This window comes from Schistocerca gregaria, chromosome X, assembly GCF_023897955.1.
Source record: "Schistocerca gregaria isolate iqSchGreg1 chromosome X, iqSchGreg1.2, whole genome shotgun sequence".
NCBI lineage: Eukaryota > Metazoa > Arthropoda > Insecta > Orthoptera > Acrididae > Schistocerca > Schistocerca gregaria.
This window is the reverse complement of record NC_064931.1, coordinates 818,422,786-818,442,179: the sequence shown is the minus strand read 5'-3', so window position 1 is coordinate 818,442,179 and position 19,394 is coordinate 818,422,786. Positions and strand designations below refer to the sequence as shown.

The 19,394-nt window shown below is 44.8% G+C and overlaps 1 protein-coding gene across 7 annotated transcripts in view; it reads left to right on the top strand.

The window, feature by feature from the left end:
• LOC126297890 (uncharacterized) overlaps nucleotides 1–19,394 on the top strand; it is a 2,130,251-nt gene that overhangs the window by 1,347,757 nt on the left and 763,100 nt on the right. For all 7 annotated transcript variants that reach the window (XM_049989191.1, XM_049989197.1, XM_049989196.1 and 4 more), the window contains exon 4: nucleotides 6,557–6,779. In XM_049989191.1, coding sequence (XP_049845148.1) covers nucleotides 6,557–6,779 — 223 coding nt within the window. The remainder of the gene's footprint in view (nucleotides 1–6,556; nucleotides 6,780–19,394) is intronic.

Genomic DNA, 19,394 nt, shown 5'->3' with positions numbered 1-19,394 from the left:
TTTTGACAACTTTTGGGCAGTACGGAGCCGGTTATGAACATACACACATCTGACAGTAGAGGATGTGCTGTGTCTGATGTATTTGACACCTCTGTGCCTTCCTGCTACGGTTGTACCTTTTATTTTAGCGTCTGTAGTGCTGCATGTCTTTTCTGTGAGGTAAAAATTATTTTAGTCTATGGAAGTGGAGTCACCATAAACTGGCAATGTGCCACACGTAGGGGCTTTATAATTCACGTATCCGATGATATGTAAAACTGAGTTAATTTTTCTCCGAAATTATGTATGATAATTACAAACCTTATAGCATACTTGTAATATTTACACATCTTATGATGGCAATATAATTTTACTGAAACTAGTAATCAGGATATTTAACAACAGCTATTGGATATAATAATTATAAAACTTCTAACATATTTGTAATACTTACAGATAGGTAGATGGCGAAATAACTTTGACGAAACTAGTAAGCAAGGCATGTACCAACTGCGATCTGTCCAATTAAACTTCTTTTTTGGAAGCTGTTTTACATTTATGTAGAGATCGCTCTTCTTCTGATAATTCAGGTAACTACAGATTTAATAATATTCACTATAATATATACACAAATATGGATACATACAAAATTCGTAATTCGTTGGTATTTAGTACAAGACAGAGACGTGGCTTCATGCGTGGCACATAGAAATGGTGTTCCAAAATCACTTCAAAAGCATACCACACTTTTGGAAGTATTTTCGCTAATCATCGGGCTAACATAAACGATAAAAGCCTGTAAACAATAGTAGACGTAAGTATATTTTCAAATATTCGCATGTTTCCGTCTTGTGTCGTGTCTTCCCATCTCTAGTGTCTCCTTCTTATTGTTTGTTTCTTCTATGTTACACGATATAAAACTTGTCGTATCCCGGAAACATTATGTTTGTACTCACCGGAATAAGCAGAAGCTTTTGTCTGCCTCAATCCACATCTACATATACATGGTTACTCTGCAATTCACACTTAAGTGCCTGGCAGAGGGTTCATCGAACCATTGTCATACTACTTCTCTACCATTCCACTCTCGAATGGCGCGTGGGGAAAAAGGAACACTTAAATCTCTACCTTCGAACTCTGATTTCTCTTATTTTTTATGATGATCATTTCCCACTACGTAGGTGGGTGTCAACGAAATATTTTCACATTCGGAAGAGAAAGTTGGTGATTGAAATTTCGTATATAGATCTCGCCGCAAAGAAAACCGCCTTTGTTTCAGTGAATGCCATCCCAACTCGCGTATCATATCAGTGACACTCTCACCCCTATTGCGCGATAACACGAAACGGGCTGCCATTCCTTGCACCCCTCGATGTCCTCCGTCAGTCCCACCTAGTAAGGATCCCACACCGCGCAGCAGTATTCCAGCAGAGGACGGACAAGTGTAATGTAGGCTGTCTCTTTAGTGGGTTTGTCGCATCTTCTAAGTGTTCGGCCAACAAAGCGTAGTCTTTGTTTCGCCTTCGGCACAATATTATCTATGCGGTCTTTCCAATTTAAGCTGCTCGTAATTGTAATTCCTAGCTATTTAGTCGAACTGACAGCCCTTCGATTTGTGCGATTTATCGTATACCCAAAATTTATCGGATTTCTTTTAGTACGCATGTGGATGACCTCGCAGTTTTCTTTGTTTAGCGCCATTTGCCACTTTTCGCACCATACAGAAACTCCCTCTAGATCATTTTGTAATTGGAATTGATCGTCTGATGATTTTACTAGACTGTAAACTACAGCATCATCTGCAAACAATCTAAGGAGGCTGCTCAGATTATCACCTAGGTCATTTATGTAGATCAGGAGCAACAGAGGGCCTATGACACCACCGTGCGGAACGCCAGATATCACTTCTGTTCTTCTCGATGATTTACCGTCTATCACTACGAACTGTGACCTCTCCCAGAGGGAATCATGAATCCAGTCACACAACTGAGACGATACTGCATGTGCACGCAATTTGATTAATAGCCGCTTGTGAGGAACGATATCAAAAGCCCTCCGGAAATCCAGGAATATGGAATCGGTCTGAGATCACTTGTTGACAGCTCTCATTACTTCATGGGAATAAATAGCTAGCTGTGTTGCACAAGAACGATATTTTCTGAATCCGTGTTGGTTATGTATCAATAAGTCATTTTCTTCAAGGTGATTCATAATGTTCGAGTACAGTATATGCTCGAAAATGCTACTGCAAATTGATCCTCCGTGTTGTGGAAGAACGTCACGCCTCACTATGAACGTCAGAGATTTGGAAAACAGGCGTTTCGTATTTCGCTATCGGATGTCAGATGAAGGTAAGAGTGAATCCAGTCATCACAGGGGTAAGTAGAAAGAAGAACGTTTGCTAGGAATTCTGGGATTAGTTTTGAGAATATTACTTGTGGACGTATGGACAATACACAGTACAAGCATTTACCGAATAGAGGATCACAGAGAGCTGCGGAAGCGTCCAGCTTTTACCATCTATTCTAATAATCGGTAATAGTAGCCGCAGTGGATACATCGTTTCCTGTCAGATCACCGAAGATGAGCGCTGTCGGGAGTGACTGGCACATTGATGGGTTACCATCCGGGTCGCCATACGCTGTTGCCATTTTTGATGGTGCACTCAGCCTCGGGATGCCAATTGAGGAGCTACTCGACCGAATAGTAGCGGCTCCGGTCAACGAAAACCATCATAACGACCGGGAGAGCGGCGTGCTGACCACACGCCCCTCCTATCCGCATCCTCAGCTGAGGATGACACGGCGGTCGGATGGTCCCGATAGGCCGCTTGTGGCCTGAAGACGGAGTGCTTAGTGCTAATAATCGGTGCTAAATATGTCGAGCTGCAGGTCGTTCCGGCTCGGCCGCGCGTGGTAGCCGAGCGGTCTGAGACACCTTATCACGGTGCGCGGCTCCCCCCGTTGGAGGTTCGAGTCCTCTCTCGGGCATGGGTGTGTGTGCTGTCCTTAGAGTAAGTTAGTTTCAGTTAGATTAAATAGTGTGTAGGCTTAGAGACCGACGACCTCAGCAGTTTGGTCCCATAAGACCTTACCAGAAATTTCCAAGGTTTTCCGTTCCGGCTACCGTAAAAGTAACACAGAATTCATTCTTTACAGCACAGAGTCCTACAGCACATTGCACAGAAACTCAGCCAGCACATACTCAGCATACATCAACGCCTCGCCGCTTCCATCCATGATAATACTAGTTGCAGCTGCCCGTTACGTGTTCGCGTTAGCTCTGCTTCGACAATTCGATTCTTATCTGTCACTAGCAAACACTACTGTTAGCCAGCTGATACTGGCTGAACCGCGAATCGAAAGACATTTATTTGGATTCATATTCTACAAGATACACATTAATATATGACTAAACATACTCAGGGTGTCCCAGAGGGAATGATTAAACTTCAGTGAAATGGCAGGAACGATACTTCGAACCTAAAAAGTCTAATAATGATCGGCTCTAAACTGAATAACTTAAGAGCTATGAACACTTCTTCATCTTAGATACTGTGAAAAAAAATCTCTTCGTGTGCGAGCTCTTTGCTTTTCATATTTTGGCAAGAGGTAGTATGGACCAAAACAAGAAAAAGTTATCAAGCAAACATGGGCTCTAAAATGCGTACGTTAAGAGATGCGAGCACTTGTTCAGGAGAAGACTGTGTTTCACAGTAGCGAAGATGAACAAGTGCTTATGGCTATTAAGTTATGCACTTTACAGCCCATGATTACCGGACCTTTATTCTTGATTTGATCCATACTACCGCCTCTCAAAGAATGGGAAGTGAAGAGCTTAGAGTAGAAGAGATTTGTTTTACAGTATCGAAGATGAACTGCTCAAAGCTTTTGCTCTTATGATATACAGTCCGAAGACTGGTTGGATGCAGATCTCATGCTACTCTACCCTGTGCAAGCCTCTTCATCTCCGAATAACTACGGCAACCTACATCCGTTTGAACCTACATACTGTATTCATCTCTTGAAATGTTACCCCTCCTCCCCTCCGCACTTACATTCAGAATGCGTCCTACCAGCCGATCTCGTCTTTTAGTCGATATATGCCACAAATTTCTTTCCTCCCCAGATCTTTTCAGTACCTTCTTGTTGGTTTTACGATCTGCCGTCTGATCTTCAGCTTTCTTCTGTAGCAGCATATCTGAAAACCTTCTGTTCTCTTCTTGTCTGAAGTGTCACTAAACTTTTTTGCTGCGAATGATCGTTCCTTTCATATCCTCGAATAGTAACCATTCCTGCTTGGACACTTGTATATGACAAAGTTGAATTTCTGCCAGTAGGTCAGGCTCACGTTCTACATCTACATCTACATTTCTAATCTGCAAATCACATTTAAGTGCCTGGCAGAGGGTTCATCGAACCACCTTCACAATTCTCAATTATTCCAATCTCGTATAACGCGCTGAAAGAGTGAACACCTATATCTTTCCGTACGAGCTCTGATTTCCCTTATTTTATCGTGGTGATGCCCCCCCCCCCCCCCATGTAGGTCGCTTTCAACAAAATATTTTCGCATTAGGAGAAGAAAGTTGGTGATTGGAATTTCGTGAGAAGATTCCGTCGCAACGAAATGGTTCAAATGGCTCTGAGCACTAAGGGATTTAACTTCTGAGGTAATCAGTCCCCTAGAACTTAGAACTACTTAAACCTAACTAACCTAAGGACATCACACACATCCATGCCCGAGGAAACATTCGAACCTGCGACCGCAGCGGTCGCGCGATTCCAGATGTAGCACCTAGAACCGCTCGGCCACACCGTCCGGCGTCGCAACGGCCAATTCGTCCGGCGTCGCAACGAAAAACGCCTTTCTTTTAATGATATCCAGCCCAAATCCTGTATCATTTCTGTGACACTCTCTCCCATATTTCGCGATAATAAAAAACGTGCTGTCTTTGTTTGAACTTTTTCGATGTACTTCGTCAGTCCTATCTGGTAAGGATCCCACACGGCGCAGCAGTATTCTAAAAGAGGACGGCCAAGTGTAATGTAGGCAGTCTCCTTAGTAGGTCTGTTACATTTTCTAAGTGTCGTGCGATTAAAACACAATCTTTGGTTAGCCTTCCCCACATTTTCTATGTGTTCGTTTCAATTTAAGTTGTTCGTAATTGTAATACCTAGGTATTTAATGGAATTTATGGCTTTTAGATTAGACTTATCTATCGTGTAACCGAAGTTTGAGTTCCTTTGAGTACTCATGTGGATGACCTCACATTTTTCGTTATTTAGGGTCAACTGCCACTTTTCGCTCCATTCAGATATCTTTTCTAAATCGTTTTGCAGTTTGTTTTGATCTTCTGATGACTTTATTAGTCGATAAACGACAGCGTCATCTGCAAACAACCGAAGAGGACTGCTCATATTGTCTCCCAAATCGTTTATATAGATAAGGAATAGCAAAGGGCCCATAACGCTACCTTGGGGAACGCCAGAAATCACTTCTGTTTTACTCTACATCTACATCTACATTTATACTCCGCAAGCCACCCAACGGTGTGTGGCGGAGGGCACTTTACGTGCCACTGTCATTACCTTCCCTTTCTGTTCCAGTCGCGTATGGTTCGCGGGAAGAACGACTGTCTGAAAGCCTCCGTGCGCGCTCGAATCTCTCTAATTTTACATTCGTGATCTCCTCGGGAGGTATAAGTAGGGGGAAGCAATATATTGGATACCTCATCCATAAACGCAGCCTCTCGAAACCTGGACAGCAAGCTACACCACGATGCAGAACGCCTCTCTTGCAGAGTCTGCGACTTGAGTTTGCTAAACATGTCCGTAACGCTATCACGGTTACCAAATAACCCTATGACGAAATGCGCCGCTCTTCTTTGGATCTTCTCTATCTCCTCCGTCAACCCGATCTGGTACGGATCCCACACTGATGAGCAACACTGAAGTACAGGTCGAACTAGTGTTTTGTAACCCACATCCTTTGTTGATGGACTACATTTTCTAAGGACTCTCCCAATGAATCTCAACCTGGTACCCGCCTTACCAACAATTAATTTTATATGATCATTCCACTTCAAATCGTTCCGCATGCATACTCCGAGATATTTTACAGAAGTAACTGCTACCAGTGTTTGTTCCGGTATCATATAATCATACAATAAAGGATCCTTCTTTCTATGTATTCGCAATACATTACATTTGTCTATGTTAAGGGTGAGTTGCCACTCCCTGCACCAAGTGCCTATCCTCTGCAGATCTTCCTGCATTTCGCTACAACTTTCTAATGCTGCAACTTCCCTGTATACTACAGCACCATCCGCGAAAAGCCGCATGGAAATTCCGACACTATCTACTCGATGACTTTCCGTCAGTTACTACGAACTGTGACCTCTCTGACAGGAAATCACAAATCCAGCCGCTTGTGTGGTACATGAAACAAATTTCAAGTAATCGCTTTGAAATTTGTTTTTAAGGTAATGCAGCCAAAGACTGTTTAATATTCCTTTCTTTTTCTGTACAACTCAGTGCATGTCGTTTGCAGCTGGGCTGGGTGTTCCGTGTTGCAGGCCGGCGTGCCACAGCTCGCTGTTCCAGACCTGGGAGACGCTGCTGCAGGAGGTGGAGGTGGACTCGCAGGCGCACGCCGACATCGCGTCCATCCTGGGGAGGCAGGTGGCGCGCCCCCTGCTCGAACGGACCTTCCACCGCAAGATCCAGTCGCGCAAGGTCTTCACGCACCGCGAGAGCTTCGAGGTCATCCTGGCCAAGGCAGAGGACAAGTTAGCCAAGGTTTGTAACATCGGAAGACAACCACAGTGTCCGCGCCAACGAGGTGCCCGTGGGTATCTCCAGGCCCTTTTGGGGAGCTACCCAAAGTTGATAAACCCGCACATTTATAAGAAGAAAGGGAAAGAAAGTTTTAACGTCCCATCGACGACGAATTCATCGGAGTCGGCACATGAGCTCGTATTGGGGAAATACAGCTGCGTGTCCCTTTAAAAGAAACCATCTCTTCACTTGCCATAAGTGATTTACGGAAATCGTGGGAAACCAATATCTAGATAGCCAGATGGGGATTTGATTCTCTGTCTTCTCGAATGCGAATCCAGTGACTTACATCTGCGCTAGCCCTTTCGTTCTGACATAAGAAACGCTTTAAAACAGCACCCGTCATCTTACCGAGGAACAGCACTCTAGAATGAATTGAATTCTTTATGTTGAGAAACACAGCCTCGATTCAAAGAGAGGCGTAATTATTACCACATAAATAGTTCGGGTGAACTTTGCCCGGCACAGCTGCGACCGTATCGACTCGAATGCGCTTTGCATGTCTGTCTTCCCCGTGGCGCAAAAGCACTCCGACTTCAGGCTACAAGTGGCCCATCGGGACCATCCGACCGCCGTGTCATCCTCAGCTGAGGATGCGGCTAGGAGGGGTACGTGGTCAGAAAACTGCTCTCCCGGTCCTTGTGATGGTTTTCTTTGACCGGAGCCGCTACTATCCGGTCGAGTAGCTCCTCAATTGGCATCCCGAGGCTGAGTGCACCATCAAAAATGGCAAACAGCGCATTGCGGCCCGGCTGGTCACCCATCATCGTGCCGGTCACTCCCGACAGTGCTTATCTTCGGTGATCTGACGGGAAATAATGTATCCATTGCGGCAAGGTCGTTGCCACCCGTGACGCCGGAAGCTAAGGGATGCGGACATGGGTTACTATGTGAAAGTTGCTTGCTAGGATCCACTCTCCCAGCCCTCTCATTATTAGATTCATTTTAGAAACACCCTGTATTTATTAAAACATCGGTAAACACATACCAATAACTTTCGTATAGTTAAAATAACTTACGGGGATACAGCGGGTGACGTCGTCGACAACCACCGATATTTCGAATGGAGGACATCCTGTCATTTTCAATACAAAACTGCAACAAATAAGCGCTGTGCAAGGGAATTTAAAACCTCGGTTCTTAGAAAAACACCAGAAAGAATACTAACAGACACTGTAAACACTAGTGTCATCAAAAACCAAAGATGACCGATAGTGAAATTAACATCAACGGGTGAGATAGCATGAACTTTGTTTCTCTGTTTTTTGAGAAGGCAGTGCGCAAGATTCTATGCAGAATTTAAACAAAAACCACCATCTCTATTGTAAGATTCGTTGCTAATTTAATCTAAACATATTGCTTAATAACACTATCCCAATAGCTGGAATTGCATGCCAGAATCTCCGTGTCGTTGTATTCCATAGCATGACCGGTGCAAAGACAATGTTCTGCAGTGGCGGATTTGCTCGAATGTTATAAGCATATGTGTCGCTTATGCGCAGTACTTATCAATATATGACATGCCACAACTGCAAAGAATACGGTAGACACCCGCCTTACGCAAACCTAGATCATCCTTAACGAAACCTAGAAGGACCCTGATCTCAGATGGTGGTCAAAAACCCACTTCACATCATATTTCCGAAAAATAAAACCAATCCTGTTCGAAATGCTTCCTGCGTAAGGCAAAAAGGTCGTAAACTTTGGTGCCATCTCGGTATTATCATCACTCAGCTGGTGCACAGTTGGTCGATAGCGCAAGGTACGCGTGATCTGTCTCTCACTGTAACCATTCTGACGAAAGGTGACTTCGATATGGACTAACTCAGCTGAAAAGCTCTCAGGGGCCGAGATGACGTAGGCGCTGTGATCCATGACACGAAGTACCCCTTCACGTTGAGTCGGGTGGTGACCACTACCAGCCTGCAGATACAAGTCAGTGTGAGTCGGCTTCCTGTAAACGAAATACCCCAGCGTAGCATCCAACTTCCTCCTGACCAACACATCAAGAAAGGGAGCCAGCCATTCTTCTCTATCTCCACCGTTAAACAAATATTCAGCTCAATATCTTGGTTTGCGTAAAGCGTGTGTCTATCGTATTCCTTGCAGTTGTGGCATGTCATATATTGTCGGACTTTTAGGACTGTGGAGGACCAGTGTACTGATCGTAAGCGGCACACACGCTTACAACAGTCGAGCAAATCCGCCATTGCAGAATACTGTCTTGGTACCGGTCATCCTGTGGAATACAACAACTCAGTGATCTGGCATGCGCTTCCAGCTATTGGAATAGTGTCATTAAGGAATCTGTTGAGATAAAATTAGAAGGAATCTAATAAAAAGGGATGGTGGTTTCTATTTAAATTCTGCATGGAATCCTGCTCTTTCCCTTGTCAAAAAAATAGAGGGACAGAGTTTATGCTACCTGCCCTGATAATTACTAATTTCACTATTGATAACTCGGCCAATTTTGGTTCGTTATGACGCTAATATTTACAGTGTGTGTGTGTGGGGGGGGGGGGGGGGGGAGGGGGGGTGTCTTATCTTTCCAGAGTTTCTCTGAGAACAGAGATTTTAAATTCCGTTGCACAGCGCTTACTTGCTGTGGTTTTGTGTTGATAATGGCAAGGTCTGCTCGACGACGTCACACGGCTGCATTCCCGTAAGTTATATGAACATCGTTTACGCCGGAAGAAACTCAGGTCCCACAACTTGCGTATTACTTTATCTTGCCGAAATCCAATTACAATTTCAAAATCGCCTAATCAGATGGAAGCGTATGATGTACATCGTGATGAAATTTAGTTAGACATTTTTCTGACGTTTTTCTAGTAACTTTTGTGCCTTTATATTTTTAGTCCTTTCCATCCCTTTCAACTCGATTCAGTAAAAATTTTATAATCACAATTTGCACGTGACCAGAAACAGCAATTTGTGAGGGATTTTCACTTGACTTGTATAGACCGAACTACAAGGACGTACTGAAAATTAATGCCTCCGAGTTTTTTATCCGGTTATCAATATCGTTTGAAGTATTACATGTCATGTATATTACTCGGTCAGATTTCGCACCTTCCTGACGGAAGTTGCAACCCTCCGCCCCAACAGGGCTCCCAATTGTTGGGTGTACTCAGTGTGGAACGTAATTATGTCGGTGCGTGAGAAAGAGCGTATTGTAATCGAGTTTCTAACCGCGCGATCCGGGCCTCCAATTGATGTCCATATAAGAATGAAATCTGTTTTGAGCGTGATAGGCTCTTTGACAATCTTGTGACAGATGATGGAAGTTGGATTCACCATTTTAGCCCAGAGAGCAAGAGAGCATCAATGGAGCTCCGCCACAAAGGATCACTAACGCCTAAAAATACAAGACCATACCATCATCAGGCGAAGTCATGCTCACTGTGTTCTAGGATGTTCAAGGTGTTGTACAGTTGGGATTCATGCCTAAAGAGACCACCATAATCTCTGCGAGATACTGCGAGACCCCAAGAAAACTGAAAGCAGGAATTCGAAAAGTTTGTCCACACATGCAGCACCCTCTCCTTCAGCATGATAATGCCAGACCATACACGACCGCTGTGACATTTGCAAAAAAATCCGACGCCTTGGGTTCACTGTCGTCGATCATCTTGCATACAGTCGCGTCTTGGTCCCATCAGATTTTCATCTGTTTCCAAAACTCAAAGAACTCTTCGAGGACTTCACTTTGATAGTGATGAAATGGTGAAGGCAGAGGTGAGGTTGTGGCTCCGTCAACAAGGCCAAACATTCAACAATGAAGGTATCAACAAGCTGGTCTCTCGTTGGGAGAAGTGTGTTTGTCGTCAGCGTGACTATGTTGACAAATAAAAATGTAGACATGAGGAATGTAGAATGTTGATAAAACCTTGTTTACTTAAAAAGCTTTAAGAATTGGCACATAACATTTCAGAGGCATTACTTTTCAGGACACGCCTTTAGAACAACAGAAAAAAGTATAAATATTACGGATGACTCTGTGGGGTATTGTAGGTTATGTTTGGAAGTGTAGGTACATGTCGGGACATATTTAATGGTTGGGAAGTGGGAGATGATTGAAGTTCCATCAGGAGAGAACAGAGAAGGCATGAAGGAGTATGGAAGAGCAGATCAGGGTGCCATGCTAAATGCAGGTCATTATGAATGTTTTAGATTGCTCTAATCATAAGTGGTTATTTTCCTTTATCGATTTTCGATGACCCCCCAGAGGCGGGGCGGCCGGACAGCAGCTTAATATGCTGCTCTACAGCCGAGAAAAGAGTTAAACAAACAATGGTAAGATAACAAACAATATAAGAAGGCGATAAAACGGTGACTTTGTGAATAACAGTAAAATGACCGAAAGTTGCAGAATTTCAAACATAAAAGCACGGCGTTGACAAAACAGGGTTCGACAGTATTATACCATCCACCCTACAGCTCTGACCTAGCCTCTCGGTCTTCCACTTGTTTGGGCCATTAAAGGATGCCATTCGTGGAAAACATTTTGAGGACGATGAGGAGGTGATTCACACCAGGAGGTGATTCCGCCACCAGGGTAAGGTTTGGTACCGACGAGGCATAGCGCCCTTATTTCGCGCTGGAGCAAGGCCATAGAACGGGATGGAAATTACGTGGAAAATAGAGTATGTAGATAAAACACCATTCTTTCGTGTGTGTAATTCTAATAATACTCAATAAAAAACTTTATGTGTCCATTGATGACCGTGCAATATTAAACTAAGAAGGCATGTGTTTCCCGTATGAAGATTTGTCCATATTCATCAGTAACTACACCTCTGTGATTTCCTTGTAATGTTATATCCGGTTCGGAAGTAGAGTTTTTTTACACTACTGGCCATTAAAATTGCTACACCACGAAGATGACGTGCTACAGACGAGAAATTTAACCGAAAAGAAGAGAATGCTGTTATATGCAAATGATTAGCTTTTCATAGCATTCACACATGGTTAGCGCCGGTGGCGACACCTACAACGTGCTGACATGAGGAAAGTTTCCAACCGATTTATCATACACAAACAGCAGTTGACCGGCGTTGCTTGGTGAAACGTTGTTGTGATGCCTCGTGTAAGGAGGAGAAATTCGTACCGTCACGTTTCCGACTTTGATAAAGGTTGGATTGTAGCCTATCGCGATTACGGTTTATCGTATCGCGATATTGCTGCTCACGTTGGTCGAGATGCAATGACTGTTAGCAGAATATGGAATCGGTGGGTTCAGGAGGGTAATACGGAACGCCGTGCTGGATCCCAACGGCCTCGTATCACTAGCAGTCGAGATGACAGGCATCTTATCCATATGGCTGTAAGGGATCGTGCAGCCACGTCTCGGTCCCTGAGTCAACAGATGCGGACGTTTGCCAGACAACAACCATCTGCACGAACAATTCGACGACGTTTGCAGCAGCATGGACTATCAGCTTGGAGACCATGGTTGCGGTTACCCTTGACGCTGCATCACAGACAGGAGCAACTGCGATGGTGTACTCAACGACGAACCTGGGTGCACGAATGACAAAACGTCATTCTTTCGGATGAATCCAGCTTCTGTTTACAGCATCATGATGGTCGCATCCGTGTTTGGCGATATCGCGGTGAACGCACATTGGAAGCGTGTATCCGTCATCGCCATACTGGCGTATCACCAGGCGTGATGGTATGGGGTGCCATTGGTTACACGTCTCGGTCACCTCTTGTTCGCACTGACTGCACGTTGAGCAGTGGACGTTACATTTCAGATGTATTACGACCCGTGCCTCTACCCTTCATTCGATCCCTGCGAAAACCTACATTTGAGCAGGATAATGCGCGACCGCATGTTCCAGGTCCTGTACGGGCCTCTCTGGATACAAAATGTTCGACTGCTGCCCTGGCCGGCACATTCTCCAGATCTCTCACCAATTGAAAACGTGTGGTCAATGGTGACCGAGCAACTGGCTCGTCACAATACGCCAGTCACTACTCTTGATGAACTGTTGTATCGTGTTGAAGCTGTATGGGCAGCTGTACCTGTACACGCCACCCAAGCTCTGTTTGACTCAATGCCCCGGCGTATCAAGACCGTTATTATGGCCAGAGGTGGTTCTTCTGGGTACTGTTTTATCAGGATCTATGGACCCCAATTGCGTGAAAATGTAATTACATGTCAGTTCTAGTATAATATATTGGTCCAATGAATACCCGTTTATCGTCTGCATTTCTTCTTGGTGTAGCAATTTTAATGGCCAGTAGTGTATGTACTTGAGTTACGACATACTTTAGTTTTCACTATTATGGTGCACTTGTAGTTGAGAATGACAAAAGATCGAAACCGACTGCAGCGCTAAATAAAGTAAGTTCTTCAACCTAATTGCCTCTTTGGAAACAGTTATACGTTTCTTCGATCCTGCAGTGAGTTTCTGTTATGAAAGACGGTTCAGAGTTGAGTTTGTCTTTGAAGCTGAAGTATTTTTGAGCTTCCTGCGGGAGGAAACACGCTAGTGTAACACAAGTCTTAGTAAGTGACGGTCGACATGCAGTGGGACGGGACAAATTATGACAGGGTGGATAGCGTGATTACTGATCTTTTCATCTTTCATCCGGTGACCAGTGGAAGCGAAGCAAATTAATAACTAACAAGACGGGGTATGGCTCCAAAAAATGCACTTAGTGAGGGTCAACTAAACGATTAAACTATGTCGTTCCACGGATACCAACCTATTTCACTCGATAAGGAGGTTTATTTCTCATGCCTGTTAACTTTAACCAATACACTCTTCCCCTTCAAGGTAATTTTGGGAGACACAGGCAGCTTGAGGGGACGCACGTGGTGGTGCAGTGATCGAATCTGTCGCGTTTTGTTAGTAGTAATCAGATCGATAAAGGACTGGTAGCAGTCGAGCAGGAGGTGCAACTACTCAAACTTTACATCACATTAGTCGTATTCCACGGATCTCGAGAATGTGAAAGAAGTCTAAGATATATATGTTATTTAAATTCAATGCAATGAAATGACTTGATATTTTTTTTTTTTAATTTTATTCTCTTATAGTGCTAATATTCATTACAAAATAACCTTCAGTATTAATTTAAATAGTTTCTGTGAGTGAGTAGCAAGAGTTTCCCAACAGAAAATTCTTTACTTTAGTTGAAACGTCCACCTCATTACCTGCAAGGCATTTAGTATGTATATAATGAAGTAGTTGTCAAAATAATGAGGTTTTAGAAGAAGTCTCTGCAGACAGTTCGAGAAATAATACCGTACTGAATTGTAATAACATGCCTCTATACTCTGAAAACTATGTCCGTATAAGCTGAGCATCCCCAAAATATAAATCTGTAGCTCATTATTGAATACAAATATGCAAAATTAAATATTTTCTTCATTTGCAGTATTCCGATATCAACAATGAGGCGTACTGCAAGCGTAGCTGAACTATGGCAGTGCATCAGTTGTAGCCACTAGGGTTTCAAATTAAGGTTACGATCTACTTCAGAAAATTTCTAGCTTTTGTATTTCATTTACACTCCTGGAAATGGAAAAAAGAACACATTGACACCGGTGTGTCAGACCCACCATACTTGCTCCGGGCACTGCGAGAGGGCTGTACAAGCAATGATCACACGCACGGCACAGCGGACACACCAGGAACCGCGGTGTTGGCCGTCGAATGGCGCTAGCTGCGCAGCATTTGGGCACCGCCGCCGTCAGTGTCAGCCACTTTGCCGTGGCATACGGAGCTCCATCGCAGTCTTTAACACTGGTAGCTTGCCGCGACAGCGTGGACGTGAACCGTATGTGCAGTTGACGGACTTTGAGCGAGGGCGTATAGTGGGCATACGGGAGGCTGGGTGGACGTACCGCCGAATTGCTCAACACGTGGGGCGTGAGGTCTCCACAGTACATCGATGTTGTCGCCAGTGGTCGGTGGAAGGTGCACGTGCCCGTCGACCTGGAACCGGACCGCAGCGACGCACGGATGCACGCCAAGACCGTAGGATCCTACGCAGTGCCGTAGGGGACCGCACCGCCACTTCCCAGCAAATTACGGACACTGTTGCTCCTGGGGTATCGGCGAGGACCATTCGCAACCGTCTCCATGAAGCTGGGCTACGGTCCCGCACACCTTTAGGCCGTCTTCCGCTCACGCCCCAACATCGTGCACCCCGCCTCCAGTGGTGTCGCGACAGGCGTGAATGGAGGGACGAATGGAGACGTGTCGTCTTCAGCGATGAGAGTCGCTTCTGCCTTGGTGCCAATGATGGTCGTATGCGTGTTTGGCGCCGTGAAGGTGAGCGCCACAATCAGGACTGCATACGACCAAGGCACACAGAGCCAACACCCGGCATCATGGTGTGGGGAGCGATCTCCTACACTGGCCGTACAACTCTGGTGATCGTCGAGGGGACACTGAATAGTGCACGGTACATCCAAACCGTCATCGAACCCATCGTTCTGCTATTCCTAGACCGGCAAGGGAACTTGCTGTTCCAACAGGACAATGCCACCCAACGTGCTCTAGAAGGTGTAAGTCAATTACCCTGGCCAGCAAGATCTCCGGATCTGTCCCCCATTGAGCATGTTTGGGACTGGATGAAGCGTCGTCTCACGCGGTCTGCACGTCCAGCATGAACGCTGGTCCAACTGAGGCGCCAGGTGGAAATGGCATGGAAAGCCGTTCCACAGGACTACATCCAGCATCTCTACGATCGTCTCCATGGGAGAATAGCAGCCTGCATTGCTGCGAAAGGTGGATATACACTGTACTAGTGCCGACATTGTGCATGCTCTGTTGCTTGTGTCTATGTGCCTGTGGTTCTGTCAGTGTGATCATGTGATGTATCTGACCCCAGGAATGTGTCAATAAAGTTTCCCCTTCCTGGGACAATGAATTCACGGTGTTCTTATTTCAATTTCCAGGAGTGTATATAGGATATATAGGTTGATGAGTTCTGTGAGAAGTACTGAATTATATCTCTCTCTTTCCTAGCGTTTATCCCGTTGTACACTGCTTACATAACATTTTAACCACCCGTCTGTTCCGCCATGCCCCTCCCGGCCACAGTTTCCAGTTAACGTGAAGGAGGGAAATCGTTTGCAACCTCTGTCTGCAATCGTATAAATTTCGTTCTATGTGTTATTGTGTTTTAACTACTTGTTTGTCTATCTTGAGGCAGAGAGATCGGAGAACAGCCCAGAATTTTTCTAAACAAGCGCGGAAAATCGCTTAATAACTGCACGCAGACTGGTCAGTGTACTATAGTCTAGACCGACGGTCGTTAATCCGCAGTACGAGTTCGCTTCTCACCTTCTTATCTCGCAAGCTAGCACACTGTTGCTTAAGGGATAGGAGCAAATATAATAATGGATTTTTTTGTGCTACTTTTATTCTAAATATAATGATAATCCACATGTCTTGAACCATCTGCTGATGTTTTCAAATGCGTAACTACTTGCCTTTTAAGTAAGAAGTCGGGTACTAATTTTCATCCCACAATTTCCGAAGAGTTCAAAATTAGTATCTTCTGACAGTTAAAGTGGAACAAACAACAGAGGACCGTAATGGATCCCAGCGCTACACCAAACTCTTGGTGCATTGTCCTGAGAGTCTAAGAATGGCTAGCGCCTCTCGTGCAGCAACTTCACGGTCTAGTCACATTAGTGTGACCATCGCCTATGTTCGACGTCAATGTGCAATAACCACTCAGACGACAGGTGACAGAACCAGCAATGAAGGGTATATAAAGTGTGTCAGAAGGACGCTGAAAACAGTGCAGTTGTTGTAACGTGGAAACGGAGCTATTTATCTCTCAGTCTAAAGGGCATGATCATTGGCTTTAGGGCCAAGGAAGGAAACATTTCCGAAACGGCTAAATTTGTAAACTGTTCGCGTGCTGCGGTGGTTAAAGTATATCGTGCATGGCAAAATGGCGCCATCCAAAACCGGTGCGTGGATAGCTGTGGTGCACTAAGGGCCGTAGATGACAGACGTGAACAATGGCTGTGGAGATGTGTACGGGCGCGCAGCTGTTGATCAACTGACCGCCCAGATGAAACAAGGGGCTACCAACAGTGTCTTCCGAACGAGAGTTTAGCGAATGTTGCTGCATATGTGCCTCCACAGCTGGCGCCTGATTCGTGCACCCATGCTGAATGCTGTCCAGGTGGAAACTGCATCCCAGAACCGCTGATGGGCGTCCAGTGGCCTTTATGCGTGTACGGCGTGACACGTCTCAAAGCAAGCACTCTGGAACAATCGTCAGAAGGTTTCTGGCCGAAGGAGGGAGCGTTATCGTCTGTGGAATGTTGTCGTGGTATTCCCTGGGCAATCTTGCCAGTCTGGAAGGCACAATGGATCAACACAAGAATGCCTATATCATTGAGGACCACGTCTACCCATACATGCAGTTTGTTTTTCTTCGGCAAGTTGATATCTACAAGGAGCACAACACAAAATGTCACCCAGCTCGCGGTGTACTTGCGTGGTTCAAAGAGCACGAGCATGAGTTTACCGCACTTCCCTGACCACCAAATGCCCCAGACTAAAACCAAATCGAGACTCTGTGAGACCTCATTGATTGGGCTGTTTGCGCCATTGCTCCTCAACCGAGGAACGTAGTGTAGCTGGCCACGACACTGCAGTCGGCATGGCCCCACGTCCCTAGCAGCACCTTCCAGAACCTCACTAACTCTCTTCCTGTGTGTCTTGTAGTGGTCTGCCCTTCAAAACGTGAGTATTGAGGCTTTTGACAGGTGGTCACATTTATGGGACTGGGTATTGTATTGTACAAGTATACTATCGCAAAACAAGTCTAGGAGAATCAGCCTACAATAATAGAAGTCTTCTGGTGTTTGTTGAGCGCAGGATACCTAGAGAACTTGTTGCAGTCCATTGTGCTGACACTTCCACGATGTCAGGGAAATATTCTCTTTTAACAAGAAAAAGCACATTTACACTCCTCTCGCGTTATGTAACTTGTTCCCCAAGATGTTCGTCAATTCCTCTACGCAGGACGATCACCTGTCCTGTCCACATTGAGTATGTGTGGAACATTATTGGGGAAGCCCAGTGCTGTCCATCATACTGAAAACATCCGTCGACTAATAAATGAAAGTAGCGTGCAACAGTTTCTCTCATTGTAACACCCGAGAGTTATTTCATAGTTTCTATGCACGACTTCGGGACTGTAATTTGAGTAAATGTTCTCATACAAGAAACGTTCACCACAGTTTGTCCATAGGTTTATGATCCTTGATTATGATCGCACACCTATACTGTGTGTGAAAAAAACGTCACCATTGTGGGACCATTATCTCATGATGTTCACCGTTTGTTCTTTGCTACTGTATAAATAAGGCTATCATACCGGGTTGACGACTCACCGACATTCCATCTGTGGAGCAGATCAAGATTAGTAAACCAAGGGCGAGTGTCCTTTATTTGTCCCGTGCTAGACAAATCTACAGGCTACGACATCCAATAAGTCACCCTCTCAACAACAGATCCATGTAAATTGGGCTTTGTTAATGTGATCGAATCGAAGCTCACATCACATTTAGTGCTTGGGGCAACCTGTTAGAGCTGAGGGGGGAGCGGGGGGGGGGGGGGGGGGGGGGAGGCAATACAAAAATAAGCAAGCAGGTATCAACGAAAATGAGCTATGAGCTGTTAACAAACACTGAACGCACTATAAGTGTAAATTTTCTATGTCACTGAGATAGAGAGTCTGGCGTTACCCAGTGATCTGTGTACAGGCCCTCTGCTGTTCCTAAATTATATAAAAGATTTAACAGACAATCTGAGCAGCGCTCTTGGATTGTTAGCATATGACGCTGTCATATATCGTCTACTAAAGTCATTAGAAGATCAAAACCAATTGCAGAATGACCTAGACATGATACCTGCATCGTGCGAAAAGTGTCAGTTGTCTCAGAATAAGCCAAAATTTGAGTTCATAGACATGAGTACGAAAACAAATCAGCTAAACTTCAGCCACATGATAATTTATCCAAATCTAAAGGCTGTCAGATAAACTAAATATCTGTTGTTGTTGTTGTCTTCAGTCCTGAGACTGGTTTGATGCAGCTCTCCATGCTACTCTATCCTGTGCAAGCTGCTTCATCTCCCAGTACCTACTGCAACCTACATCCTTCTGAATCTGCTTAGTGTACTCATGTCTCGGTCTCCCTCTACGATTTTTACCCTCCACGCTGCCCTCCAATGCTAAATTTGTGATCCCTTGATGCCTCAAAACATGTCCTACCAACCGATCCCTTCTTCTAGTCAAGTTGTGCCACAAACTTCTCTTCTCCCCAATCCTATTCAATACCTCCTCATTAGTTCCGTGCTCTATCCACCTTATCTTCAGTATTCTTCTGTAGCACCACATTTCGAAAGCTTCTATTCTCTTCTTGTCCAAACTAGTTATTGTCCATGTTTCACTTCCATACATGGCTACACTCCAAACAAATACTTTCAGAAACGACTTCCTGATACATAAATCTATATTCGATGTTAACAAATTTCTCTTCTTCAGAAACGCTTTCCTTGCCATTGCCAGTCTACATTTTATATC